Source organism: Amborella trichopoda, chromosome 8 (assembly GCF_054954075.1).
Source record: "Amborella trichopoda isolate Santa Cruz 75 chromosome 8, AtrichopodaSantaCruz75HAP2 v2.0, whole genome shotgun sequence".
Taxonomy (NCBI): Eukaryota; Viridiplantae; Streptophyta; class Magnoliopsida; order Amborellales; family Amborellaceae; genus Amborella; species Amborella trichopoda.
Window position 1 is genome coordinate 402,665 of NC_142343.1, and position 24,836 is coordinate 427,500.

Genomic DNA, 24,836 nt, shown 5'->3' on the forward strand with positions numbered 1-24,836 from the left:
GCATGTGCATGTTAACTATCAGCATATCTGCACTTGTCTATTGTGTACGTCCGTATGTGCACCTCCATATAAATGCATTTGCCTATATTGAGGGGAATCTATGTTCTGATTTGCAATAGGTTCCTGTCATTTGGTTGGTTATATTGCAAGTGATTGGTTAAGTTGTTGATCAAAATTCTATGCCCCAAGTTCTGTAAACAACTAGTAAACACACCCTTGATAAATGGAAAGAATAAACCAGAGACCGTGTGAGTTTCTAAATGCGAACATTCCATATTCATCAAGAGACGAAGATTTCATTTCTAATCTCAGCAGTTCACATGTAATGCTTAAGCTAACAATTCTGGGTCTCATTCCTTACCAACCCATGTGATCACACTGATTCTATGTAAGAGTATAAAGAAAAAAAAACATTTATAACAATTTCAAAGTGAAAGCGCAGAGATTTAGACTTTCTTGACCAAATAATGACCACTGTGGAATTATATAAAATGGTTGGCAAACCTTGAAGCCCAGGCATGGCCTGATAAACTGCCTCCCTACTCGAGCCACTCACATCCAAGTCTCTTGCGATAATTAAAAGGAAAGAGGCAACGCAATATGCAAAGGTATGTTTCCTTGTGTACAGAATGAAATATAATGAGCTTAAATGAGTTGAAACCATTCTATTGATGGGTTGCAGGGTCTAGTCCCACTTGTCCTCCCTGTGGAATATCCACTCTGATATGTTCAGAGTGCTCTTCCCATCTGATGCAGCAAGGTCGTAGGGTGAGTCTTCAGCAAATTCAGTAGGCAAAGCCTTCCAGTGCAAAGATGGTTCCCATTCAGCTTCCTTGAGAATCTGAAGTATTTCTGCCACCAGTATATCGCTCCCTTCAGAGGAGAAGTGAACACCATCTCTGCAAGAAAACTAGCAATTGTTGGTTCCTGTAATATATATCGGAAGAGACTCGTATATCACTAGACCTAGGGAGAATATCAAGCCAGTAGCAATTCCACTAAAATTTTCTTAAGATGATTATTCCATTTTGTAAATCCACGTGTCTCTATTCCCACCTCTCTATCCACTCTTCCTATCCCAAACATTGTCAGAACCAGGCCGGTGACTTAACCGGTGAGGCACCTGTTTGGTCAAACCGGCCAGTCCCAAACCAGTTCACTAGTCTAACAGGTGGAATAATTTTTAAAATGGAAAATAAATGAAAATCCATAAAATAAGGGAAACCATTGAAAAATCAGAAATTAGAAAACTTGGAAAAGCTCAAAATTATTGCAAAGAAAATAACCCATCAAGCAACATAAATTTAATACTCTTAACAACATTTCAGGAACAAAACATAAAAACAATTGAACAAGAAGCTCATAACCATGACCTATGGAAGCACAAAAAAGTACAACGCTGCAGTCCACATGTTTCCACAACTCCAAAATCAACATCCCATGATTGCAAGGCCCTTAAAATCACAAAATAAATTTGTGCTTTGTACATTTTATTTTTTAAACTTATTTTTTGGGTTCTTACTCTTTAAGGCCCTTTACAATTTGCAAGAACCCATAAACGTTTATGTTCATCATCATCATAATCATCCGAGCCTTATTCCAATTAAGTGGGGTGGGGTCGACTGTAGAATCCTTTTCTGCCATTCTGCTCTATCAAGGGCCATACCCTCAATTAGACCATAAGTCACCAATTTCTTCTCATTACTTCCATTCATGTCCTTTGAACATTTTCCTTGTCCTTTTAGAGCCTTCCACTTGAACCAAATCATCACCCCTCCTAATCGGTGTTGTTCTAGGTCGACGTTGTACATGGCAAAGACCACCTAAGTCTCATTTCCCTGATCTTATCACCTATTGAAGCTACCCCTAAGCGCTCTCGGATGTATTCATTCCAAATTTTGTCCTTTCTTGTCTCGCCACTCACCCATCTCAACATCCTCATTTTGGCTAAACTCATTCTATGGATATATCATTTCTTGACTGACCAACATTTTACAGCTGGTTTACAGCCATCCTATAGAATTTCCCCTTCAGTTTCATCAAAAAGTTGATATTCAAAACCAAAAATACAAACACTTACACACAATTTTCTGTTTTTGCATTTTCTTTTTTAAGGGATTTTATATATTGTAAACGTGCTTCAAATTTTAAAACTGAAAACGCAAAAAACAGAAATGCACAAAATCAGTCTGCATTTTCTTTTTTAAGGGTTTTACAAATTGTAAAAGTGCTTGACATTTAAAAACTGAAAATGCAAACCTAGAAATGCACAAAATAAGCCTTTGCCCTTTCTTTTCTTTTCTTTTTTTTTTTTTTTTTTTTTTTTTTTGCCTTCCCAGTTTTACTTTTTTAAGGGATTTACAAAGCCCTTTAAAATTCAATATCGATAGAGAGCAGCAGTAATGGATAGATATAGTAGTTTTTGTAGGAATAGTATTTGTGATTAGTACTCAATATCGATAGAGACCTACATGCTATTAATAAGTTGATGACCCAACTATTCAATTATGATAAAATTAAAGATTCAATTTGAAGATAACGATAAGAAATAAACAAAAGACTAAAAAACTATTAAGAATCAAATAGGGTCAATAGGACAAAATAGGAAGTAAAAAGGATGTTTGTCTCAAAAATAAAAGAAGTCCATTCTAAATAAATTGATAGGTTAGACCATTGTCATTGATACTTTAAATTTCTAGACCACCTGCATGATCTATAAACTTGTTCCAAGTTGTGTGTGTGTATCTTCCCTTAAATCCATATAAGCCGATCTCATGATTCTGACCACCTAAGCAACAAATGACAGGATCCCCTTTGCTGTTTGAAGTCACAAATTAAAAGTTAAATACGGCTTGAATCCATAAAAGAGGGCCACCGAATATTGTTGTATTAGTTTGCCAAATGAGCTATTTTCCTAATATTTAGAAATGCAAAGTCTATCACTTCCACTATCTGCTGATGCTCATTTTTACTTTGATAACTGAATTCTTTGATTTTTTAGATCCTCTCTATTATAGCATATGCCAGAGCAACATAAACATGAAAGCGTGGGATCATGTATACCTTTAAATTGGAAACAGAAAACTCAAGATGGTCATATAAATGTAAATGTCGTGGATAAAGCCTTCTACCCAGTTTCCTTTTTAAGTGATGAACGTATCAAATAAAATAAGTACATGGTAATTAACAAATAAAAGAAAGCAAACCGACGTTAAGCAAGCAGTTGCCCAATCATCTCGTTTTTGAATTGATGTCCAAAGGTCAACCACCTTTAAACCCATCTCCTTGCAGAGCTCTATACATGCTTCTGAGTACTGTCGACATATCTCATTTGATCGAGTTACTTGACCAAATATACCACTGGATGCAGACAAATGAAAAGTCAAAAAAAAATATAAAATACCAGAAACATAAGAATACAGATCAACCACACCTTGTAGTGGACTGGAACATGTCTTCATTGACAGGAGGACAACTAAGAAGGATCAGCCTTGTTTTTTCAGAAAGGCTCTGAGAGTTACATATTTCCCAAAAGGTCAGAATGTACAATAAAAATAGAATAAATAATATTTACAGCAAAAAAAAGTGGATAAATAGCTTATAAACAAATATTAAACAAAACAAAATTAAATACAAACTAATTAACAAAGCGAAGCAGCTCAAGGTTCAATGTTTAGAAGACGTACAAGGATGTGATTCGCTAGTTTTCGCAGATTCTCTTTACATTCAGAAAGAGGCACGTGAGGGCCAAGGCCAGACGAATGAGGACCCATGGCATCATTACCCCCAAAATACATTATAACTAGAGAAGGTTGTATGTCTGCATCCTACATCAAAGACAATAATTAGTCAAAGAAAGTGATGTGGTACACGGTGAAGTACATCGCTAATACCCTAAATTGTAATAAACTCATCAACAATCACAATTAAAGAAAGTGAAATATCACATTAAAAAGTGTGACACCATAAACTGGCAGTAATTTAGATTAACAAACGCATTAGTTATAATCACTTGTTTAAAAAAATTACTTGTCCAACTTAGGAATCTCCTGAGTTAGACAGGGAAGAACCCTGGAATCACCCCACTCCCTGGTTTTCCAATACTTTTAAATTTTCCTTTGTTAAATATAGCCCTGTCCGGATCAGACTTGCCCAGGTCGAACCAGCGAAAACGGACTCTACCACTGCCGAGAATCCCAATTCCAATTTTTGAAACACCAATGATAGTAAAATAAACCTTGAGATTTGGGAGAGTTCAGTAAAAACACTATCCTATCTGGAATAGGAAGAAAACGGAGCATTATTAAAATAAATACAATAACCATTTACCTTTTGTACAGAAAGATCACAATAACCCAAAGTTGTTAGATGCCAAATTGGGTAGCCATAGGTGTCATATTGACCACACTCGAAGTCTGAGAAAATTTTCCTCGACTTTGAGCGGATAAATGACACATCCAAACCATCTGATTTGACATTTGACACCATGAGTATTTGTGAATACACAATCCCTAAATATACTATGGCATACTTTCTCTACAATTCATAACATATAACTCATTCCAGAAAAAAGTACATCTTCCATCAAAAAGTGTCATAAGAGACCACTAATGCTAAGAAGTTCACCAAAAAAGAGTCATCTATGCTTCACAAGGGTAAATTGTGTGGACAAAAATTAGGTCTTCTGAACATTTCTATGACAAAGTGAAATGACAAAAATGATACAAGTGATGGCTCATGCTTAAAAGTCCAACTCATTTTAAACATGTCGGATACCATCCACTTTATCACTAACAGTTTCTTGGCCAATAACTTTGGACTCCTATTAGAGAGTAGAAAAATTGGATATATCCATTAATTTGACCAGATGGATATCATTTTGATTCATATATGTTAAGGAACTCGGACAAACAGAGCTGTATTATAACCTATCAAGAACCATCGGACAAACAGAACTGTATCAGAACTGTATTATAACCTATCAAGAGCCATAGCAAAAGGGTACTGGAACACTAAAAGCATAAAAAAATTCAAAACAGTCAGCAACAAAATGAGGCTCCTTAGATATATTGATCAAAAACAAAAAACCCAGAGGTTCCTTTTATGACAATACGTGGCTAAAAAAGGATGATTTGTATACTCATGAAACTAGCTAACCAGGAAATTAAAATAACAACAACCATCATCATCATCAGTGCCTTATCCCAACTATTTGGGGTAGGATACATAATCATGTTCCGCCATTTTGCTCTACCAAGGGCTACACCCTCAGCCAGACCATTTAGGATTCATGAAAAGGTGTGGCAAAGCATTACGCTGGCTGCCCTACCAAACACAACCTTCCTCCTTTATCCAAACTTGGGACCGGTATGACTAGCTTGGGACCAGCCATGGCAAAGTTCGATAACAATAAAAAAAAAAAAAGATGAAAAATGAAATACTAAGCTCACTGGTAACATTAACTCGACCATACCTTGGGAAAAACTTTTTCTATCACTTCGAGGGCACGCCTTGTGTTCCAACCAGAATAGCCCCGCAATAAAATATCTGCCTACAAAATGACAATTGACCCTAAGATATCTAACAAAGTAGGAAAAATAACATGGCTTTAGAAAGTAGCACAACAATACATACAATAACCATATATCCATTAGACATAAAAATTTTAAAAAAGAAAAAGACAGAAAAAAAATATTTTCTAATAGTAACTTAAACATATAGACAGCATTTTCAGAACACAGTCCTTTACCTGTAAGTAGAATTTAAACCACCACAACAATGACGGCACCATAACATTATAAACTGCAATGACAATCAATATGAAGTAGAAGATGAAAAAGCTCATGATATATCTATTATCTTTACTACTACTGCTATACTACCACCACCACCATTACCATCATTATTGTCACATGACAAGTCACTCCTATTGTTGAACTAAAACCATAACACAACATACATCTTTTGAGTTTCAAATTTTATTGTCGATGTTGGAAATTGATTTTAGAGCCATCATAGAGATTTCCATTGCCGAAAGTGCTTTTTGGATGAGAATTTAAGGTGAGGCTTTATTTTGTTTTCATAAGGATTAGGCTAATAAAAACTTCATCCTTTTAATTATAAGATCATAGAAAAAGTAGTTCATTGGGATGTCCAATCAATGGCTGGATGGTGATGGCAACTCATTGGACACTTTTGGAGTGGTGACATGTGGTGATTCTTGGCGTTCAACTCCCGATTGGATGGTGATGTGATGACGGTTGACATACATCCTTTTGTGCCATGCCACGCGTACAATAAAATTGCATGCTACATGTAACCACAGTTGTCACAATTGACATTCAACAGTTTCGATAAATTGTCCCTCCATTTGGAGGCAGGTCACAAAATTAAGGATGGGTTTTGGTGCACTAGCTAATGCAGACCTATTCAGATGCAAAAATCCATTTTTATTTTTTAATGTTAGCTTGATCCCTTTTTTTATGAGAATTTAGCAAATGCAAAAATCCATCTAATGAAGGATTTTCGACCCTAGAAGTTCATAGGTTGATAAACTTCATCACCATGATCATGAATTTCAAGAAATAACAGACTCTAAAAGTAGACTATTTTCAAGTTTGTCTTTGAACTGCTGTTATTATTCCTATTAATTATTAGAGTCTCATCAAATATGCATTAATGGCTGTAAATATATCTGGAGCCACCCACATGTAAAGCATGTATGAAAATTGGTCCCAACCATCAAATCTAAATAGACAACGGGAATGCATCTATCACAGTGCCACATTGAACACTGTTTGATTTTTTAATTTTTTTTTACAAAATTTTGGGATTAAATTTGGGACATGACCTCACCTTATTGGGGCGCACCTAGCAAAAATGAAAACTAAAAATTTCTTAAAAAAATAAATAACCAAAAAGCCCCTACAAGTTCTGGGGAAGTTTGGTCATTTTTCCTCATCAAAAATATTTTCTTACTATTTTTATCATGTGCACCATTTTTAGATGTGTGCACACCCCATATTTCACTTCAACATGATTTATATAATAAGAAACAAAAATAAAACACTTTGAGCCATTAGATCATGATCTGATGCTCAAGAGCTGAGTTGTGACTGAAAGAATTCCAACTGTCCATTCAAAGTTTTCACCCATATATATAAAAAGCAGAAACACATCTAGAGTGATATGCCATTTGGTTGAAGTCATAGATCTACACATGCGATAGAGATTTAGAAGGGGCATGTTTTGCCGTAATTAATTTATATATATATATATATATCTATATATATATATATATATATATATATATATATATATATATATATATATACTGTCTTAAATTATAATACGACTGAGAATACCATAATCACCGTGACCAATGGCACATGTGGGTATGAAGTTCATCACCGTCCATCCAATTCTTCGATGATGATTACACAACAATAGTGGGACCAACCAAGTCATGCTTGCATATCACTCACTAACAAGTTAATTAAGCCGTGATCAGCCTCATAACCACCTATACCAAGTCTTTCGAGTGTTACAATATACTTATTTACAAGCAAAAGAAATGGAAAAAAAAATGAAAAAGCTTGCTATTCATTTTGTGATGGTTTTTTTGGGGTAAAATTTGTACAAGAGGTTCGAAAGCTGGAGCTATTGATAGCATCACTGGTTTTTCTGGTGGTTGCTTGCGACTTTGGGGAGATGGCCTATGTGAAGCCAAGGCATCAAAGGTATTGAAGGGAATGCTCATTCCCAAGCTTAGTGGTAGTGGCACGACCGGTGCTGCATCGCCCTCATTGGGGATCGTGTTATGCCGTAATCCTCTCTCTTTATATATATAGACAAAAAAAAAGCTAAAAAAAGGATGTCACCTAAAATGAGTAGTAGTTTCGATAATGCATGTTACGATTTAAATTTTTTATAAATTGATTTAAGCTAAATTTTGCGCATTTGTTTTAGCTTGAAATTTAAAATTTTAAGATGAAATATAAAACAAATCCTAAAAAATGGTGAGGGTAATTTTGTGCATCTGTTTTAATTGTTTTATATTTAAGCTAAGATTTTATATTTGTTTTAATTTGAAATATTTCAAGTGTGTAATTTGTTTCTATACTCGACGCTTGTCTTTTCCAAGAAGATTCTTGGTTCGTTCATGGAATAAATGTTAGTATAAGCATCTCTCTCTCTCTATTTTTTTTTGGTAGCTCAATGATAGAAATTGAACTTGAGATGTAGCATTGCTAGCATCAACTAGTAACCACTCAAGCCCAAGCCCAAGCCCAATATACTTGGCTTTTTTTTTTCCTTCGATTTGTTACTTGTTTCTGTTTCACTTTTTTTTTAATAGCCTTTTTAACCCTTTTTCCATCTAGACTTTGGGTTCAATGGATTCTCTCTCTCCCTGAGAATGATTTATGCTTCAACTTGAATTAAATTTGTGTATGGGGTGTCATAGAGTGCATGCAGATACTTCTTGATTGAGAGTGGGTTTGCACTTTTCATAGATTTTCTGATCAATGTGGCGGTGGTGTCAGGTACTGTGTGCTCAAGGTCGGACATCTTCCCTGAGGACAAAGATAGATGTGACAACCTTGATCTGAGCACTGCATCCTTCTTGCTTAAGGTATCATTCACCCAAAATATTTTGGTACAAAAGAGAGTGCCTTTCACCCTATATTTATGTGTTGTCCTAATATAGTACTAAGCAAGGTTTTAAAAATCGTTGAGCTGACTCGTAATGATGGGTGTGTGATTCTAGTTGAGAAACATAGAATCCCTTGATTCCCACAGCTTTTTGAATTTTTTTCTACTATGTCCCAAGGATGATCCAATTTGGAATCAATCCCCTCGCAATTCAAGTCCATTCCTACTCGTCTGCTTCTGATTTTCAAAACTCTAATTATGACATTTTCTTTTTCCCCATATCTTACAGAATGTGCCTTGTAGTTCTAATTCCAAAGTGTATGTCATCGCCTTACTAGCCTTAGGGCAAAGCTCTACGATTATAGGAACCTACGCTGGTCAGTAGGTGATGCAGGTATTACACTAGAAAGAAGAATTGAGATGCAGATTATATATTTTTTGCAAGATATATATTATTTTTTCAAAAAAGATACTATATATACTAATATATAATCTTGTTATTGTTGCAAGGGTTCTTGAAACTTCGAATAAAGAAATGGTTGAAAAATCTGATGATAGGATGCATTGTCATTACCCAAGTTTACAAGTTTAGTGGTTGCCATTATTGGAGGATCCTCAAGCTCCGCCAGGCTTGCAACCACCAACATCCATGCCGGTGAGGATCCTCCAATAATGGCAACCACTAAACTTGGGGTAATGACAATGCACCTTATCATTGGATTTCTCAACCATTTCTTTATTCGAAGTTTCAAGAACCCCTGCAACAATAACAATAACAAGATTATATACATTAGTATATATAGTATGCTTTTCGAAAAAATAATATATATCTTGCAAAAGGTATATAATTTGCATCTCAATTCTTCATTCTAGTGTAAATATTTGTATGATGTATATACCAGCGTAGGTCCCAACAATCATAGAGCTCTGCCCTAAGGCTAGTAAGGTGATACACTATGGAACAAGAACTACCAAGCACATTCTGTAAGATAGGAAGAAAAAGTAAATGTCAATATTAGAACTTTGAAAATACAGCTGAGTAAGAATGGGGACTGAAGTTGGATAATCCTTCAGACATAGTAGAAAAAAATTCAAAAAACTGTGGGAATAAAGTGACTCCAGGTTTCTCTAGAATCACACTATCACCATTACGAGTCAGCTCAAATATTTTTAAAACCTTGCTTATATTATATTAGAATAACACAAATATAGGGTGAGAGACACTTTGTTTTATACCAAAATATTTTGAGTGAATGATACCTTGAGCAAGGAGGATGCAGTATCGACACCAATGCCACGTTGATAAAAAAAGCTATGAAAAGTGCATACCCACTCTCAATCAAGAAGTATCTACATACACTCTATGACACCCCATACACAAATCTAATTTAGGCTCAGGAAGAGGAGAAAGAGAGAAGAGAGAATTCATTGAACCCAAAGTCCAGATGGAAAAAAGACTAAAAGGGCTACAAAGAAAAGTGAGAAAAAAGTAACAAATCGAAGAAAAAAACAGAAAGTCAAGTGAATTGGGCTTGCGCTTGAGTGGTTAATAGTTGATATTGATATTATCAATGCTACATCTCAAGTTCGATTCTTATCACTGAACCTACAAAAAAAAAAAAAAAAATAGAAAGGAGAAAGAGAGATGTTTATACTAACAGTTATCCCATGAATGGAACCATCATGGATAAGACGTCGAGTGCAGAAACAAATTACGCTTATTGAAATATTTCAAATTAAAACAGCTAAAACAACTAAAACAGATGCGCAATATTACCCCCACTATTTTTTAGGATTCATTTTATATTTCATTTTAAAATTTTAAATTTAAGCCAAAAGAATTAAAATTGATGCACAAAATTTTAGCTTAAATCAATTTATAAAATATTTTAAAATTTAAATAGCAGCATGCATTACCGAAACTACTGCTCATTTTAGGTGACAGCCTATTGTTAGTTTTTTATTGTCTATATATATAAAGAGAGAGTGAGAGAGGATTAACAAAAGCATCAATGACGGCGATCGCACCACTACCACTAAGCTTGGGAATGAACATTCCCTTCAATACCTTGATGCCTTGGCTTTGCATAGGACATCACCCTTCAATACCTCTGATGCCTTGGGCTTTGCATAGGACATCATCCTAAAATACCTTTAATGCCTTGGGCTTTGCATAGGACATCACCCCAAAGTAGCAAGCAGCCATAAAAAAAACGCGATGCTGTCAAAAGCTCCAGCTTTCAAACCTATTATAGAAATTTTGCCCAAAAAAAAATCACAAAATGAATAGCAAGTTTCTTTTTCATTTTTATTCCCTTTTCTTTTATCTTTCCATAAGTATATTGTAACACTCGTGAGCACTTGGTATAAGTGGTTATGAGGCTGAGCACTGCTAAATTAACCTGTTAGTGAGTGATATGCATACATGAATTAATTGGTCCCACTATTGTTGTGTAATCATCATCCAAGAATTCGACAGACGATGATGAACCTCATACCCACATGTGCCATTTGGTCACGGCGATTATCGTATTCTCAGTCGTAAATCTCGGCCGATCAAATGATCACAATTGTATTTCGTAATTGAATTTTAATTTTTTTTTTTACAAATCCAAATTACTTGAAATTTACAGCGTCTATTATTCAAGAATAATAGAATCTAATAAAAATATAAAAAAACTAATTCGCATAAATTAAATTGACCAAAATGCCCCTGAAAAGTTTCGGAGGTATTTTGGTCAATTATTTTATGTGAATTCTTTTTTTAATATTTTTATTAGCTGAGCCTTGATGAGAGGAATTAATGCTCCAAATTTCATATTATTTGGATTTATATAAAAAATATTAAAATTATATTACCGATATACAGTCCTGACCATCAGATCGGCCCAGATTTCTGGACAATTGGGCTTATACTATTCCATCAGCTAGTGGGCTCACCCTAGCATCTTCCATATATATATATATATATATATATATATATATATATATATAAATCACGGCAAGACATGCCCCTCCTAAATCTCTCTCATGTGTAGATCTATGACTTCAACCAAATGGCATATTACTCTAACTGCGTTTCTGCTTCATATATATGGGTGAAAACTTTGAATGAGCAATTGGAATTCTTTCAGTCACAACTCACTCTTGAGCATCAGATCATGAACTAATGGCTCAAAGTTTTTTTTTTTTTTGTTTCTTATTTTATAAATCATGTTGAAGAGAAATATGCGATATGCATACATCTAACAAAGGTGCACATGATAAAAATAGTAAGAAAATATTTTTTATGAGAAAAAATGACCAAACTTTCCTAGAATTTGTAGGGGCTTTTGGATTGTTTATTTTTATAAGAAATTTTTAGTTTTCATTTTCGAAAGGTGCACCCCATGTCCCAAATTTAATTCCAAAATTGTGTAAAAAACAAAAATTTAAAAATCAAACAGTGTGCAATGTGACACTGTGATAAAAGTATTCGCGCTGTCTATTTAGATCTAATGGTTGGGACATATTTTCATACATGCTTTACATGTGGGTGGCGCCAGATATATTTACAACCATATCTGATGAGTTACTAAGAATGTAGGAATAATAATGGAGGTTCAAAGGCAAACTTGAAAATAGTCTACTCTTATAGTTCAGAGTCTGTTATTCCTTGAAATTCATGATCGTGGTGATGAAGTTTATCAACCTATGAACTTCTAGGTCTAAAATCATTAGATGGATTTTTGTATTTTTGCATCTACTAAATTCTCATAAAAAAAGGAATCAAGTCAACACTAAAAAATAAAAATCGATTTTTGAATCTGAATAGGTCTACATTAGCTAGTGCACCAAAACACATTCGTAATTATGTGACCCTCGCACAGATGGAGGGAGGGTTTATCGCGATCGTTGAATGTCAATTGTGATGGTTGTGGTTATATGTATATTGTACGCATGGCATGGCTCAATAGGACATATGTCAACCGTCATCACATCACCATCCAATTAGGAGTTGAACACTGAGAATCACCACAACATGTCACCGCTCAAAAAGTGTGTCCAATGAGTCACCATCACCGACCGGCCATTGATCAGACATCCCAATGAATTTCTTTTCTATGATCTATACAACTAATATATAATTAAAGGATGAAGTTTCTATATAATTAAAAACTATTAAAATTAATATGCCGTTGTGACCGTCAGATCGGCCTAGATTCAATCTGGGTCATTGGGCTTACACTATTCCATCAGCCCATGGGGTGACAGGTTCTTTTTCATATATATATATATATATATATATATATAGGAAAATACTGATATTAGCCCACTAGCTCATATGAACATATGAGCCCAACGGCCCAAATTGAATCTGGGTCGATCTAACGGTCACGACCTCATTTCGTGTTTGAAGTTCAATTTTTCTACAAATCCAAATAACTTGAAATTTTATTCGTCCATTCTACTCATTAAAATGCACCAAATAAAAAATATTTAAAAAATAATTCACAAGAAATAAATTGACCAAAATACCCCCAAAACTTTTCAGGGGTATTTTTTCGATTTATTTCTTGCAAATTATTTTTTTGATATTTTTATTAGATTCTCCTATTTTTGAAGAACACACGCCTAAAATTTCAAGTTATTTGGATTTATAAAAAAAAAAAATTCAAATACGAAACGAAGTCATGACTGTCAAATCGGCCCCAGATGGGCTCATATGTTCATATGAGCTAGTGGGTTAATCTCAACATTTTCCATTTATATATATATATATATATATATATATATATATATATATATATATATATATATATATATATATATATATATATATGGTGCAGTTTGTATAAGGCAGAGGCTCTAAACAATCAAAATAAAGCGCACTTTCAAATAGTATCGAAAAATGTGGTTTCAATACTAAAAATCTTTGTGATACCCTTAAAATAATTTTTCATCTCTAATTATAAAATTTAATACTTCAAACATAATGTAGATCAAGCAGATCTACGAAAACTTGAAAATCTGAAAAATTGACGGTCCAAAAATGCATTACAAGATGCACTATTTCCAAAACTTGAAATTCATTTTTTTCTCATGTCCATGCATCTTGAGGTCGAGATGATCAATTTGAGGATATTTGGGCATCAAAACAATCTCTTCTAGTGAAATTTTTGAGGTGGGGCCTAATTTGATTATTTTGAACCTCACACTTATATAAATTTTTCCATATATATATATATATATATATATATATATATATATATATATATATATATATATATATATATATATATATAGGCAAATGTTTCTAAACCCCAACAACATATAAATTATATGCGACCCCACTTCTTAGCCATTCGATCTGAATCGAACGGCTACGATTGTTCATACCACAATGTCACTTCAAACATTGTTTTATTTTTCATTTCTTTGTACAAAATTTTTTTTTATGAAATTTTGGCATCCTATCAGAAAAATAGGGCGAACCTGGAAAAAATAAAACAACATATTTTACATAAAAATAAATGACCTAAATTCCCTTGTAATTTTCAGGGGTATTCTGGTAACTTTTCATCACCGGAAATATTTTTTTAATATTTTTATCATGTGCGTCCTTGTTAGATTTATGCATACCCCAAATTTTGCTTCAAAATTATTTGTCGAATAAATATAAAAAATAAAACACTATGAGTCATCTGATCAAGATCTGACGGTTAAGTGTTAGCTTGAGTCAAGTCAGGCAAATGTCGCAAGTCGCAAGTCTCATGTCTCTCCAACTTTTAATGCTCTACTCTTCACCATGCGAAGAGAATTGCCTTCACCATCAAAGGCCTCAAGAGATGAAGCTAATATGATCCTTCTTCCATAGAAGCTCTAGAAACAATGAGAAGAACATAGAAATACAATAAAAACTCGAAAAACAAAAAAGATGTTTTGATGAAGAAAAAATAAAAACTTGTTATAAAAATACTTTGAACAAAAACAATAATGAAAAGGATCACAGACCTGTTCCATTTCATTACATTTTGATTAATGCAACCAATTTTATTTTGTGACACTAACACAACTAACAAATCTACTGCATGCACAAATTTCTGCAAAAGGACGTACATTTAATGCCTAAAAGAATGTTTTTTTAAGGAAGAACAAATACGGAAAACATGAACTAGATGACCTCAAAGACGGTAAGAACTGTCCAGCCTGAAAACAAATGTGATGCAGCACAAAGTATAGAGAGAGATTCAACAGAAAATGGGGCTTAAAATTCAATAGATTCAGTAATATTGAAGATCTTGACAGGTTGAGATGCATGCTTTATGAGCCACTTTTGGAGGACCTAGTGGCAAAAAATGGAACAATATTGCAGTTCAGCAGTATGTACCATCCTTAAACAGATGGTCAGACAGAGGTGGCTAACTGGAGTTTGTGCAATATTTCGTGTTGTTTGACAGGAGGAAAACCATAGCAGGATTTGTTCTTGTCAAGCTGAATATGCATATAACACTGCCGGAAACAACACCATAAGGTGAACATCTTCTGAAATAGTTTATGGCAGGAATTTTAAGAAAGTAATGGATTTCGTGAATTTGCCTGATATTGAGCAAGTTAGTGATGACGCAGAGGCTTGGGGTGAGCATATTCCAGATATCCACTCAGAGGTGACATAAAATATTAAGTTGAACACAGCGTGTTACAAGAAGAGTGTCGACCAACACAGGCAACAAAACAAGTTTAATGAGATAGATTTCGTTATGATCTACCAACAGAAGGAGATATTTCCTTGAGGGTAATACCATAAGCTGAAGTTTAGGCACATAGGGCATTGCCATATCTTGAAGAGATTGGGAGAAAACACATAAAAAGTGGAGCTTCCGGCAGGTAATGATATTTCGTCCCATATTCAACAATCAATATTTTGGATCTGAATGACTATCATGGTGAGAATGACAAAGAGATGTAGATGGATTGGAAGGACCAATTGCCAGGACTATTACCATCAGGCTTGGATCATATACAAGTATCTTGTGCATTGGAAAGATAAATCTGAAGCAGAAGACTCGTATATTTCAGAAGCTGAGTTCCAAAAGGTAGAGCCTGACAGGTGGAAGTAATTAATACATTAAATAGAACTCGAGGGCGAGTTCTTCATCTAACTAGGGGTGGTTGATGTGATCATGTTGACATCATGGCAGTATCAACGTCAATTAATTTTTTATTTATTTTTTATTCATGGACTTTGGAGGACATTTTTGAGATTTTTAATGATGTTAAGGGGTGGTGTGGCACTTTGGAGAAGTTCTTTGGAATTTATTTGATGAGTAGGGTTGGTTTGGTACTTTATTATTATCAGGGTTTAGGAGATTGGTTATCTAAAACTTTGTTAAGAAGTTGGAATTAGTTTTGTTGATTTCATCATTGTAGAGAAACTTTTCTCCATTGAAGCATCCCTACCTTCAATTGTAGTAAATACGTTGAATTTTAAACCCTATTTTCTGTTGAATCTTGCTCATATATGTTGTGACGTATCAAAATACACTCATGATTTGAGAGCATAGAGAAGACACACTGCAAATGCCATTAGTTTCTCCTCAATCATAATAAAAATGTTTAACAAAAGATATACATAGAGAAAGCACACTGTTGCTAACAACTGAACCCGACAATTATTTTAAATCTTTACTTCAACAATTTGAATAAATTAAGAAAGTTGAGATGATCCATTTTCACTAACATTTTATTTACCCAAAAAAAAAAAAAAGACACTTGAGATGAAACAATGCGGGAACTCGGCTCAGGCTCGGGACTTGTGCCTAGGCATGGCAATGGACCCGGACCCGACGACCCGTCCCATACCCGCCGGGTATACCTAACATGGGTCCAGGTATGGGTCTAAGTTTGGACCCGCAAGTAGGTTTTGGGTCCAACAAAAGATACCTGGATAGTCCGAGTCCGGGTACAAATCCTGCTATACCTGACCTGGTGGGCACCAGGACCCAAATTTTTAGTTTACCCAAAGGCCAAAGCCCCAACCCTAAAATCGTTTCAATACTTTTCGTCTTCCCCTAGTTCCCCAAACGGCCAACCCCATCACCATCCTCCCTCTCTGCAATCCTCCCTCTCTCAATTTCTTGGAGACATAGCTCTCTATATGGATCTCGAATGTCTCTTTCTCTCTCTCTAATCGCCCACCCCTCAAAAATTAGTTCTCTGTTGTTCACCATTGTAAGCTACAAAAACGAAAGCTCATAGTGAGGATGGCAATGGACCTGACCCGGGACCCGACGGGATAGACCCGGGACCGACTCGAGACCTAACGAGGACGAGTATGGGTCCAACTTTTAGACCCAACGGGTCGGGTCCGGGTCCAAAACCTGAACTCGAATACATTTGGGTCTGGGTCCGGGTCCAACCGGACCCGACCCATTGCCACCCCTTCTTGTGCCCCACCCAAGCCAAGTAACTCGGGCGAGTTAGAGTGGACTGACCTGAGTCTTGCACAAGCTACAAAAGGGCTAAAAATTGCAAAATTAAATAACAAAAAAGCAAAAAATAAAAAAATAATGAAAACCAAGAGAAGTTACTAAAAAGCATTAAATGTCTATAAAATATGGAAAAAATGTATATAGAAGATGGAATATATAAAAAAATTGAGTAATAGCTAGAAACAATTCAGAAAATAAAATAAAATAAAATACAACATATAATAAAAACATTTGCAAATCATCATAAAACACATAAAAGTTATATAGAATGTATTTATACATTACCTATTGTACTGTTTATTAACAAAATTTGTATAGAACTAACATAATATTTCTAAACTCTAGTTTGTACAAAAATTTGCCTTAGCAAGCACACTGCCGAGGGCCGAGTCCAACTCAAATTGGCTGAGTCTTCAAACAGTAAGATGAAATGAAATGTATTTCAATGCTTTTTGCACTTGCTGCTGTCCCCATAGTAGTTATTATTATTAGTAGTAGTAGTAGTAGTAGTAGTAGTTATTATTATTATCATTATTATTATTATTATTATTATTATTATTATTATTATTATTATTATCATTATCATTATTATTAATAATATTACTACTATTCTTATTATTATTAGGAACTAAATTGCAATAGAATATAAGAGAAGATATTAAATTTTCAAATCCTTGTATAGCCTCATTTCTCTTGCTTTCCAAAACCCAAAATTGATTTACCATTACTATAGAATGTAACGGTAAATCAATTAGCTGGACTAAGATAGAGTGTATGAATGCAAGTTTAGTAATAATAGGAGTAGAGGAAGCAATTAAGAATGATGAACAAGAAATACCAAAAAGAGTGCACTTTCAATATCTTGGGTCGATAATCTAGAAAAATGGATAGATTGAGGAAGATGTCGCAAATAGAAATAAAGCTAGGTGGGAGAAGTGGCACTGTGCAACTGAGGTTTTATGTGATCGCCACATACTAATCAAGCTGATATGAAACAACATACCCATACCCATAGGATGAGTGTAATTGAGATGAATGAGTGGCAAGACAAGAAAGGATAGAGTACAAAATGAATACATTTAGGAGAACTTAGGTGTGGCTCTAACAGGTGATAAGTAGGTTTAGATGGGCTGGCCATTTGTAGGTACGAGTTAGTTCTAGTGGAAGGCTCAAAAAATGCAAAGAGTAGGCTCAAAAAGATATGGTTAGAAGACATAGGGACTTATGGCCAAGGGTATGGCCCTTGATAGAGCACGGCATATCAGGATCCGTGTAGTTGTCCCCAAATGGGTGAAAAAAAGCTGCGATGATGATTACAATGACTATAGAATGTAAAGGTTCAAACAATGTTTGGTTGCAGACAGTAGTATCAATACTTAGAAATTTGAATGGAAAATGCACATTTTTCTTTATAAGCACTTACCTAAATCCTCTAAGCATTTACATAAATCCAATGGATGGGGAATGCATCTCCTTTTTGTCAAATGAATTCCTCTGAGTGTTTGCATAAAGTTCCACTCCCATTCTACATGATTTTTTTTGTCTGTTTTTAATGTCGACAATGTAAAATGAAAATAACATCGGTCAAAGTTGGATAGAGCATGATCATTCCATTACAGTTGCTTCATCAATTGGCTTAGATGAGAACATCCAAATATCTCTTATTTTGACTGTTAAGGAGACAGAGAAAGAATCCAAATGTTTATTCAAGTCGGGAGACGAATAACAAGCGAGAGATAGAGGGAGGGAGGGAGAGAGAGAGAGAGAGAGAGTACCTTTCGGGCGTAGATGTCGGCCAGGGTAGCCCCCCATCCGCCATTAGCGAAGCTGAACTGCACTATCGACGACCCAAACAACACAATCTGTGGACGACAAGGTCCCAACATCCTCTCTCTCGCTCTCTTACCTCACTGACAGAGTATTCCTCTCTCTTCCCCTCACTCTCTTCCCCACCGACTGATTCTCTCTCTCTCTCTCTCTCTTGCAGAGAGTATTTGGGTTGTGGATGGTTTGATGCCTCGGGAACATCGTGTTTTACAATGCTTGCAGCTACCTCCCGCATGAAACTCTGATTTAGGATTTTTTTTTAATTACAGTTTTTATTATTTAATTTTTTTTTCACTAATTTATGCTAATTTAAAACACCTCCACATTTAAACTATTTCCACAATTTTTTCGATTACGACATCTACTGATAATTTTCCTTATATTATTATTATAGATATTCTTTGCTTTTAATATAACTAATTCAAGAGGCCCCTAAGGTATATTAAACAAATTTTAAAAGTACAATTTGTTACTACAACTATAACTAATACCATTTTAAAATAAAAGATCTTTTTAATTTTCAGATTTGAAATTCAAGGAAGAATTACAAATTTTAGAGTACAGTTTGTTACTACAACTATAACTAATACCATTTTAAAATAAATTATCTTTTAACTTTCAGATTCGAAATTCTAGGAAGAATTAGAAATTTTAAAGTACAGTTTGTTACTACAACTATAACTAATACCATTTTAAAATAAATTATCTTTTTAACTTTCAGATTCGAAATTCAAAGAAGAATTACAAATTTTAAAGTACAGCTTGAAACAACAACTAGAACTAATACCATTTTAAAATAAATGATCTTTTTAGCTTTCAGATTCGAAATTCAAGGAAGAATTTGGAATTTGTGTATTTCCACATTTGTTTTTATGGGGAATCGAATGAAATAAATGGATGAAAAATAGGCAAACACAGAAGAAAGGCAAACAGGGAATTAAAGAGGGTAGTTGGACTACCCACTCCATCCCTCTCTCTCTCTTTAATTTTCTTAACGTGTACATAAAGACTATATGATACGTGACAAAATAATAAATAAATAAATAAATAAATAAAAAGGTTTATCTAGATTTACAAGATCACGTGAATAAAGGAAACTTCTCCATCTTTATGCATTCCGTTAGGTTTTTTAAAAATAAATTCTATCCCCTTATTTTAAAAAATAGAACTTCCCATCCTTGAACAAACTTTATAAAATGCGATATAACATTTTTCTGGTAAGTAAAATGCTATAGTTAATTTTTATGTTGTATAACATGGGTTAGTTTTTTTTAAAATATCTATATAGATTATATTTTTAAATTTCATTTATCCGTAAACCTAAAGTTTTAAAACTTATCTAACAGCGCGAAAATTCTATCTATTATATCTTCAAACCCCAATACCAACTTTATCCTATTTTTGGCCCAAATTTTTTTACAAAAGGATCATTTTTAAAGCCCCTATTTTTACGTATTTCTCTTTATCTCTCTAACCCCTTCCCTCTCTCCCGTGTCTCTCTCCCTGTTCCCCAACTCTCTCTCTCCCCATGAGAAAAGCACCTGAAGATAAAGAAAGAAGAGAGAAAGCTAGATTTTTTTTAAAGAAGTATTTTTCAATCTTATTTGAGCTAAAAAGTTAAGATAAAATGAGTAAACATAATTTAGAGGTTAGAAGATATAAAAGATGAATCTATATGCAGTAAGATAGGTTTAGAAAGTTTACGTCTATCGAGAAATTAAATTTAAAAATTGGGTCTATTGAGATATTTTTCTAGTTTTTATGACGTATAGTATGGGTTAAGTGATCTAAATTTCTTTAAAAAATAAAATACCAATTTAAATAAGGGTTTATACAGTAGAAATTTAAGAGGTATCTAACCGTGATCTGGATCAAAGGCCACAAGGTTTTAAAAGGAACGTCTAGAAGCATAAGAAGAGAGAGGGAGATGGGGAACAAATCGATGATTGTCTTCAACATCCTAAAAGCGTTAAGCGCAAACGACTGGTGCTTGATGCACATGCAAAACTACTTAAATTCTTTTATTAAAAAATACCTACTCCCCCTCTCTCTGTCTATAGAAACACCAATGGTGCATGATGGACATGCAAAAACTCTTTTATTAAAAAACACCTACTCCCCTCTCTCTATTCAAACACCATAATCATTTATATCTTTGAGAGAAATAAATGGGTTGGGTCGTTGTGGTAGCTTAGTCACCCGCTCTCATTGACACTGCTCCGCTATCATTTTCAAAACGATAAACTCTTAAACTATTTGAAAAAATAAATAGGGATTTATTTTTCTACTGAATCACCAAGAAAAAAAAGAAGAAACTCGCTTTGTGGAAATTGAAACTCTTGTCTAAAATCTACAGGCTCTTATTTCTATATTAACTCATAAAACCAAATGACAATAAATCGTCAAAACTTTTCTGCATTTTCAGCAAACGAACTGCTACGATGTTAAAGAGTAAAGAGCTTAAACCCATCAAACCGTAAGGTTACCCATCCATCTCTCCACCGTCCCATAAATGATAGCAATAATGTCAATCAAATGGGGTGGGCCTCTCATTGCTCAGCTCTCTCTCAACTTTCACCGAACTCCATCCTATCATCTTTACTCTCGGGAAAAAGGCTAGGTTCACGGTACCCACCAACACACCTTTACTCTCGGGAAAGGGGCTAGGTTCACGGTGCCCACCAACACATTGTTTACACCACCTCATTAATATTTTAAAAATAAAAAATAAAAAAATAACTCCTAAAATTATTTATAAAAAACAAGTAGGGCATGTCTTCGCTACTGAATTACCAAAAACAAAAACTCTCAATCTCTCTGACCATTTTATTTGAACGAAGAGACCCAAGAACCATAGCTTATAGGGACTGGAAGCATCAAAAGGTTGTTATTTTTAATACATTTTCTCTATGCAACTGAACTTTGGGATACTTGTGGACATTGTTTACTTCATGAGCAGTTGTAGGAACAACATGCACGCATACCAAATATGATTTTATGATTGATTTTGTATTTACTTCCTAATTAAAAGATTAAAATGTAGATCATTTACTTTTGATGCAATGAGGTTACAATCATTGTTGACTATTTGATGTGAAATTAAGTATTTGAGAACAAAATCCTAAATAAAATTTCTCAATATTGTAAGGCACCTCAATTTATTGGATTTCACATCTAATAGCTAAAAATGATTGTGACATCAATGTACCAAAAGTAAATAATCTCGTAATACTTAAGTCCTTAAAAGATAGCTGCTACGATTAACCACGATAAGAGAGACATACAGAAGATGCACGTACAAAGCTAAAAACACTTTTGACATCATTTGCGCCAGTGTTTGAAAACTCGTCGAGTTGAACCGGACTCGCCCGGTTCGACTCGGGAATCGTCTGCTACCGAGCCGATTCCACAAAAAAACCAGGAATCGCCCGTGTCCAGAGAGAACCGGGCGATTCCGAATAGTGAACAGCGAGTCTCAACGAAAAAACCTATCTTTTTTGGATTTACACGTGACAACCTCACATTTGTGACACGTGGCCACCTCACGAGAGTGACATGTGGCCACTTGTGGTAACTCACCTCACGTTTGCCTCCCTCGCATTTTTACACGCGTAAGTGAGTGCCAATGACACATGACTTTATAGAGAACCAAGCAACATTTATCCTTCGATGTGGGATAGTTCCCACAAAAAATCATTAAAGCAAGATGATAAAATATATATTATTATAGACGTTACTAGAATCACATGTAGCGACGTGGCCGTGTTGGTTGACAACACCAATTTTGCGGTGAATGTCTTGAGTTCGAACCCCATAGCGAACACCAAAAAATATTTTGAGTTTGAACCCCTTAGCGCACAACTAAATTCTTTTTTTTTTCAGTTCGAACCCCTTAGCGCACAACAAAAAAATACAAAAAGAAATTTCTTGTTAAAAAAAATAAACAAAAGCAGAAAATACTGTTGTAAAAAAATAGAAAAAATATAAAATAAAAAGCTTGTCAAGATAAAGATAAAAAAAGGTAATACAACGTTTTTTTATTTTTCTTGTAAAACAAATACAATTTGTTGTCAAAAAAATAAATAAAGGCAGAAAATATTGTTGTTAAAAAATAGAAAAAAATATAAAATAAAAGGTTTTTCAAGATAAAGATAAAAAAGATAATACAATAATTTTTTATTTTTCTTGTAAAAAAAATACAAAGTGATATAACAACTATTTATTGCAAAAAATATAAAACAAAAGGCATAAAAAAATAAAATGTACTTTGGCAGCATCATTTTTTTATTTTTCTTGTAAAAAAAATAAAAAGTAATACAACAAGCAAAAAAAAATGTAGTACAACATCTTCTTCTTTTGTCAAAAAAAAAAAACAAAGATAATCAACAAGTATCATATTTTTTTTGTAAAAAAAAATAAAAGATAACACAATAAGTATTTCTTGTCAAAAAAATAAAAGGTATTTCTTCATACAACCTAAGAATAAATGGTCTAATTATATTTTTTATTTTTATAACATGATGGTCTTTAACATAAATTTAGTAATATTAATTTAAAGATAAGATTCATACAATGAGGCCATTTGAAATCTCTCTCTTTCTACTAATAATCTCTTCCACTAATTTATTCTAAAAACCTTAAAAATTAAAAAAAATTAATACGCATTATAATAATTTCTACATTGATAACCACATTTTTTATTTTATTTATTAATTTTTGTATTATAAATCATGTAGTGTATTATTTTTCTTACAGTTGTCAATAATACATTTTAAATTAAATGATATTATAAAATATTTTGAATTTATTATTATTTATATAATAAAATAATTATAAAATATTACTGGTATATAATATTATAGTTAGTTAAGTTGTAATAATTTGGGTTTTTTTGCTGGATTAGGGTTTTCCGCCAATTCGATATTTTAGTGGCCAATTTTTCATCGATTTAGTCAACTCTTTATTATAGTCCATATATGATTATATAATTAATCCATGATAATTCTATGATTTTTTTTGTGTGATGTAAATTTAATGGTCAACATAAGTTCATACAAGAAAGAACATCTCAATATTCATAAATTGATGAAAACAATGAAAGTTAATAATGTAGTACCCTCATTTCTTATTTGATTCATAAAAAACAACATTTATAATGAATTTTAATAATTTTTTTGAATTTTTTTAAGGCTTAATCAGAGCGATTCGGCCCAATTCCCGATCCGGATCGTCGATTTGTCGATCCAGATCGATTTTTAAGATGCCCGATCCGAGTCACCGATTCATTTTTTAAACCACTTATTTGCACAAATAAATATAGAAGAAACTATGATCACGAAAATACCCACCTCAAACACCCATTGTTTTTTTTTTTTTTTTCCTGGGCAATGACCATAGAGCTATTATTAACTCAGGTATTCAGCCCATATGCCATTGTCAATGTCAATGCAAGCCTCAAGACCTCTCTCTCTCTCTCTCTCTCTAGAGAAACTTGAAAGCTTTCGTCTTCCTTTGGCTCACCATTCTCTCTTGAGGTTGCCAACAAGCTCCATTCCCTGAGATGGAGGATTGAATGGGCCATTTTGTCTGCCACTAATGTCTAGAGCAACTTCAGCAAGTACTGCTCGGAACTCTTCAAAACCAACTGACTTACCAAAATCAGTAACCCCTTCTTTCCTTTTGCAGCCATTGATGCACCTCGCACTTCTCTTCTCTATCTCATCCTTCACTCTCTGCAATTCCTCATACAAAAATTGATTGTCAAAAAACTTCCTCATACAACTCAGAGATATTACTGCTGAAACTGATCCAAATATGTTCATTATCATTGGAACAACCAAACACTCAACTCCAAGCCCGATTTCTAAGTTTTATGCCAATAATTGA

General features: G+C 33.9%; 2 protein-coding genes across 3 annotated transcripts in view; both read right to left on the reverse strand.

Moving 5' to 3' along the window:
* Positions 1–276: 276 nt before the first annotated feature.
* Positions 277–19,130, reverse strand: LOC18437961 (SGNH hydrolase-type esterase superfamily protein). 2 transcript variants are annotated; one of them, XM_011626462.3, is made up of 6 exons: positions 18,899–19,130; positions 5,474–5,551; positions 3,687–3,827; positions 3,434–3,510; positions 3,211–3,360; positions 277–899 (listed from the first exon to the last, which is right to left on the reverse strand). In XM_011626462.3, exons 1-6 carry the CDS (start codon positions 19,007–19,009, stop codon positions 686–688), a joined length of 771 nt encoding a protein of 256 aa, XP_011624764.1. In that variant the 5' UTR covers positions 19,010–19,130; the 3' UTR covers positions 277–685. The 2 variants fall into 2 exon arrangements, with proteins under 2 accessions (XP_011624764.1, XP_011624765.1); XM_011626463.3 differs by lacking the exon at positions 5,474–5,551.
* A 5,137-nt stretch (positions 19,131–24,267) lies between these two features.
* Positions 24,268–24,836, reverse strand: part of MIK (pfkB-like carbohydrate kinase family protein) — a 13,827-nt gene continuing 13,258 nt past the window's right edge. Inside the window, exon 2 of the mRNA XM_006848156.4 lies at positions 24,268–24,682. Coding sequence (XP_006848219.1) covers positions 24,467–24,682 — 216 coding nt within the window. The 3' untranslated portion in view covers positions 24,268–24,466. The remainder of the gene's footprint in view (positions 24,683–24,836) is intronic.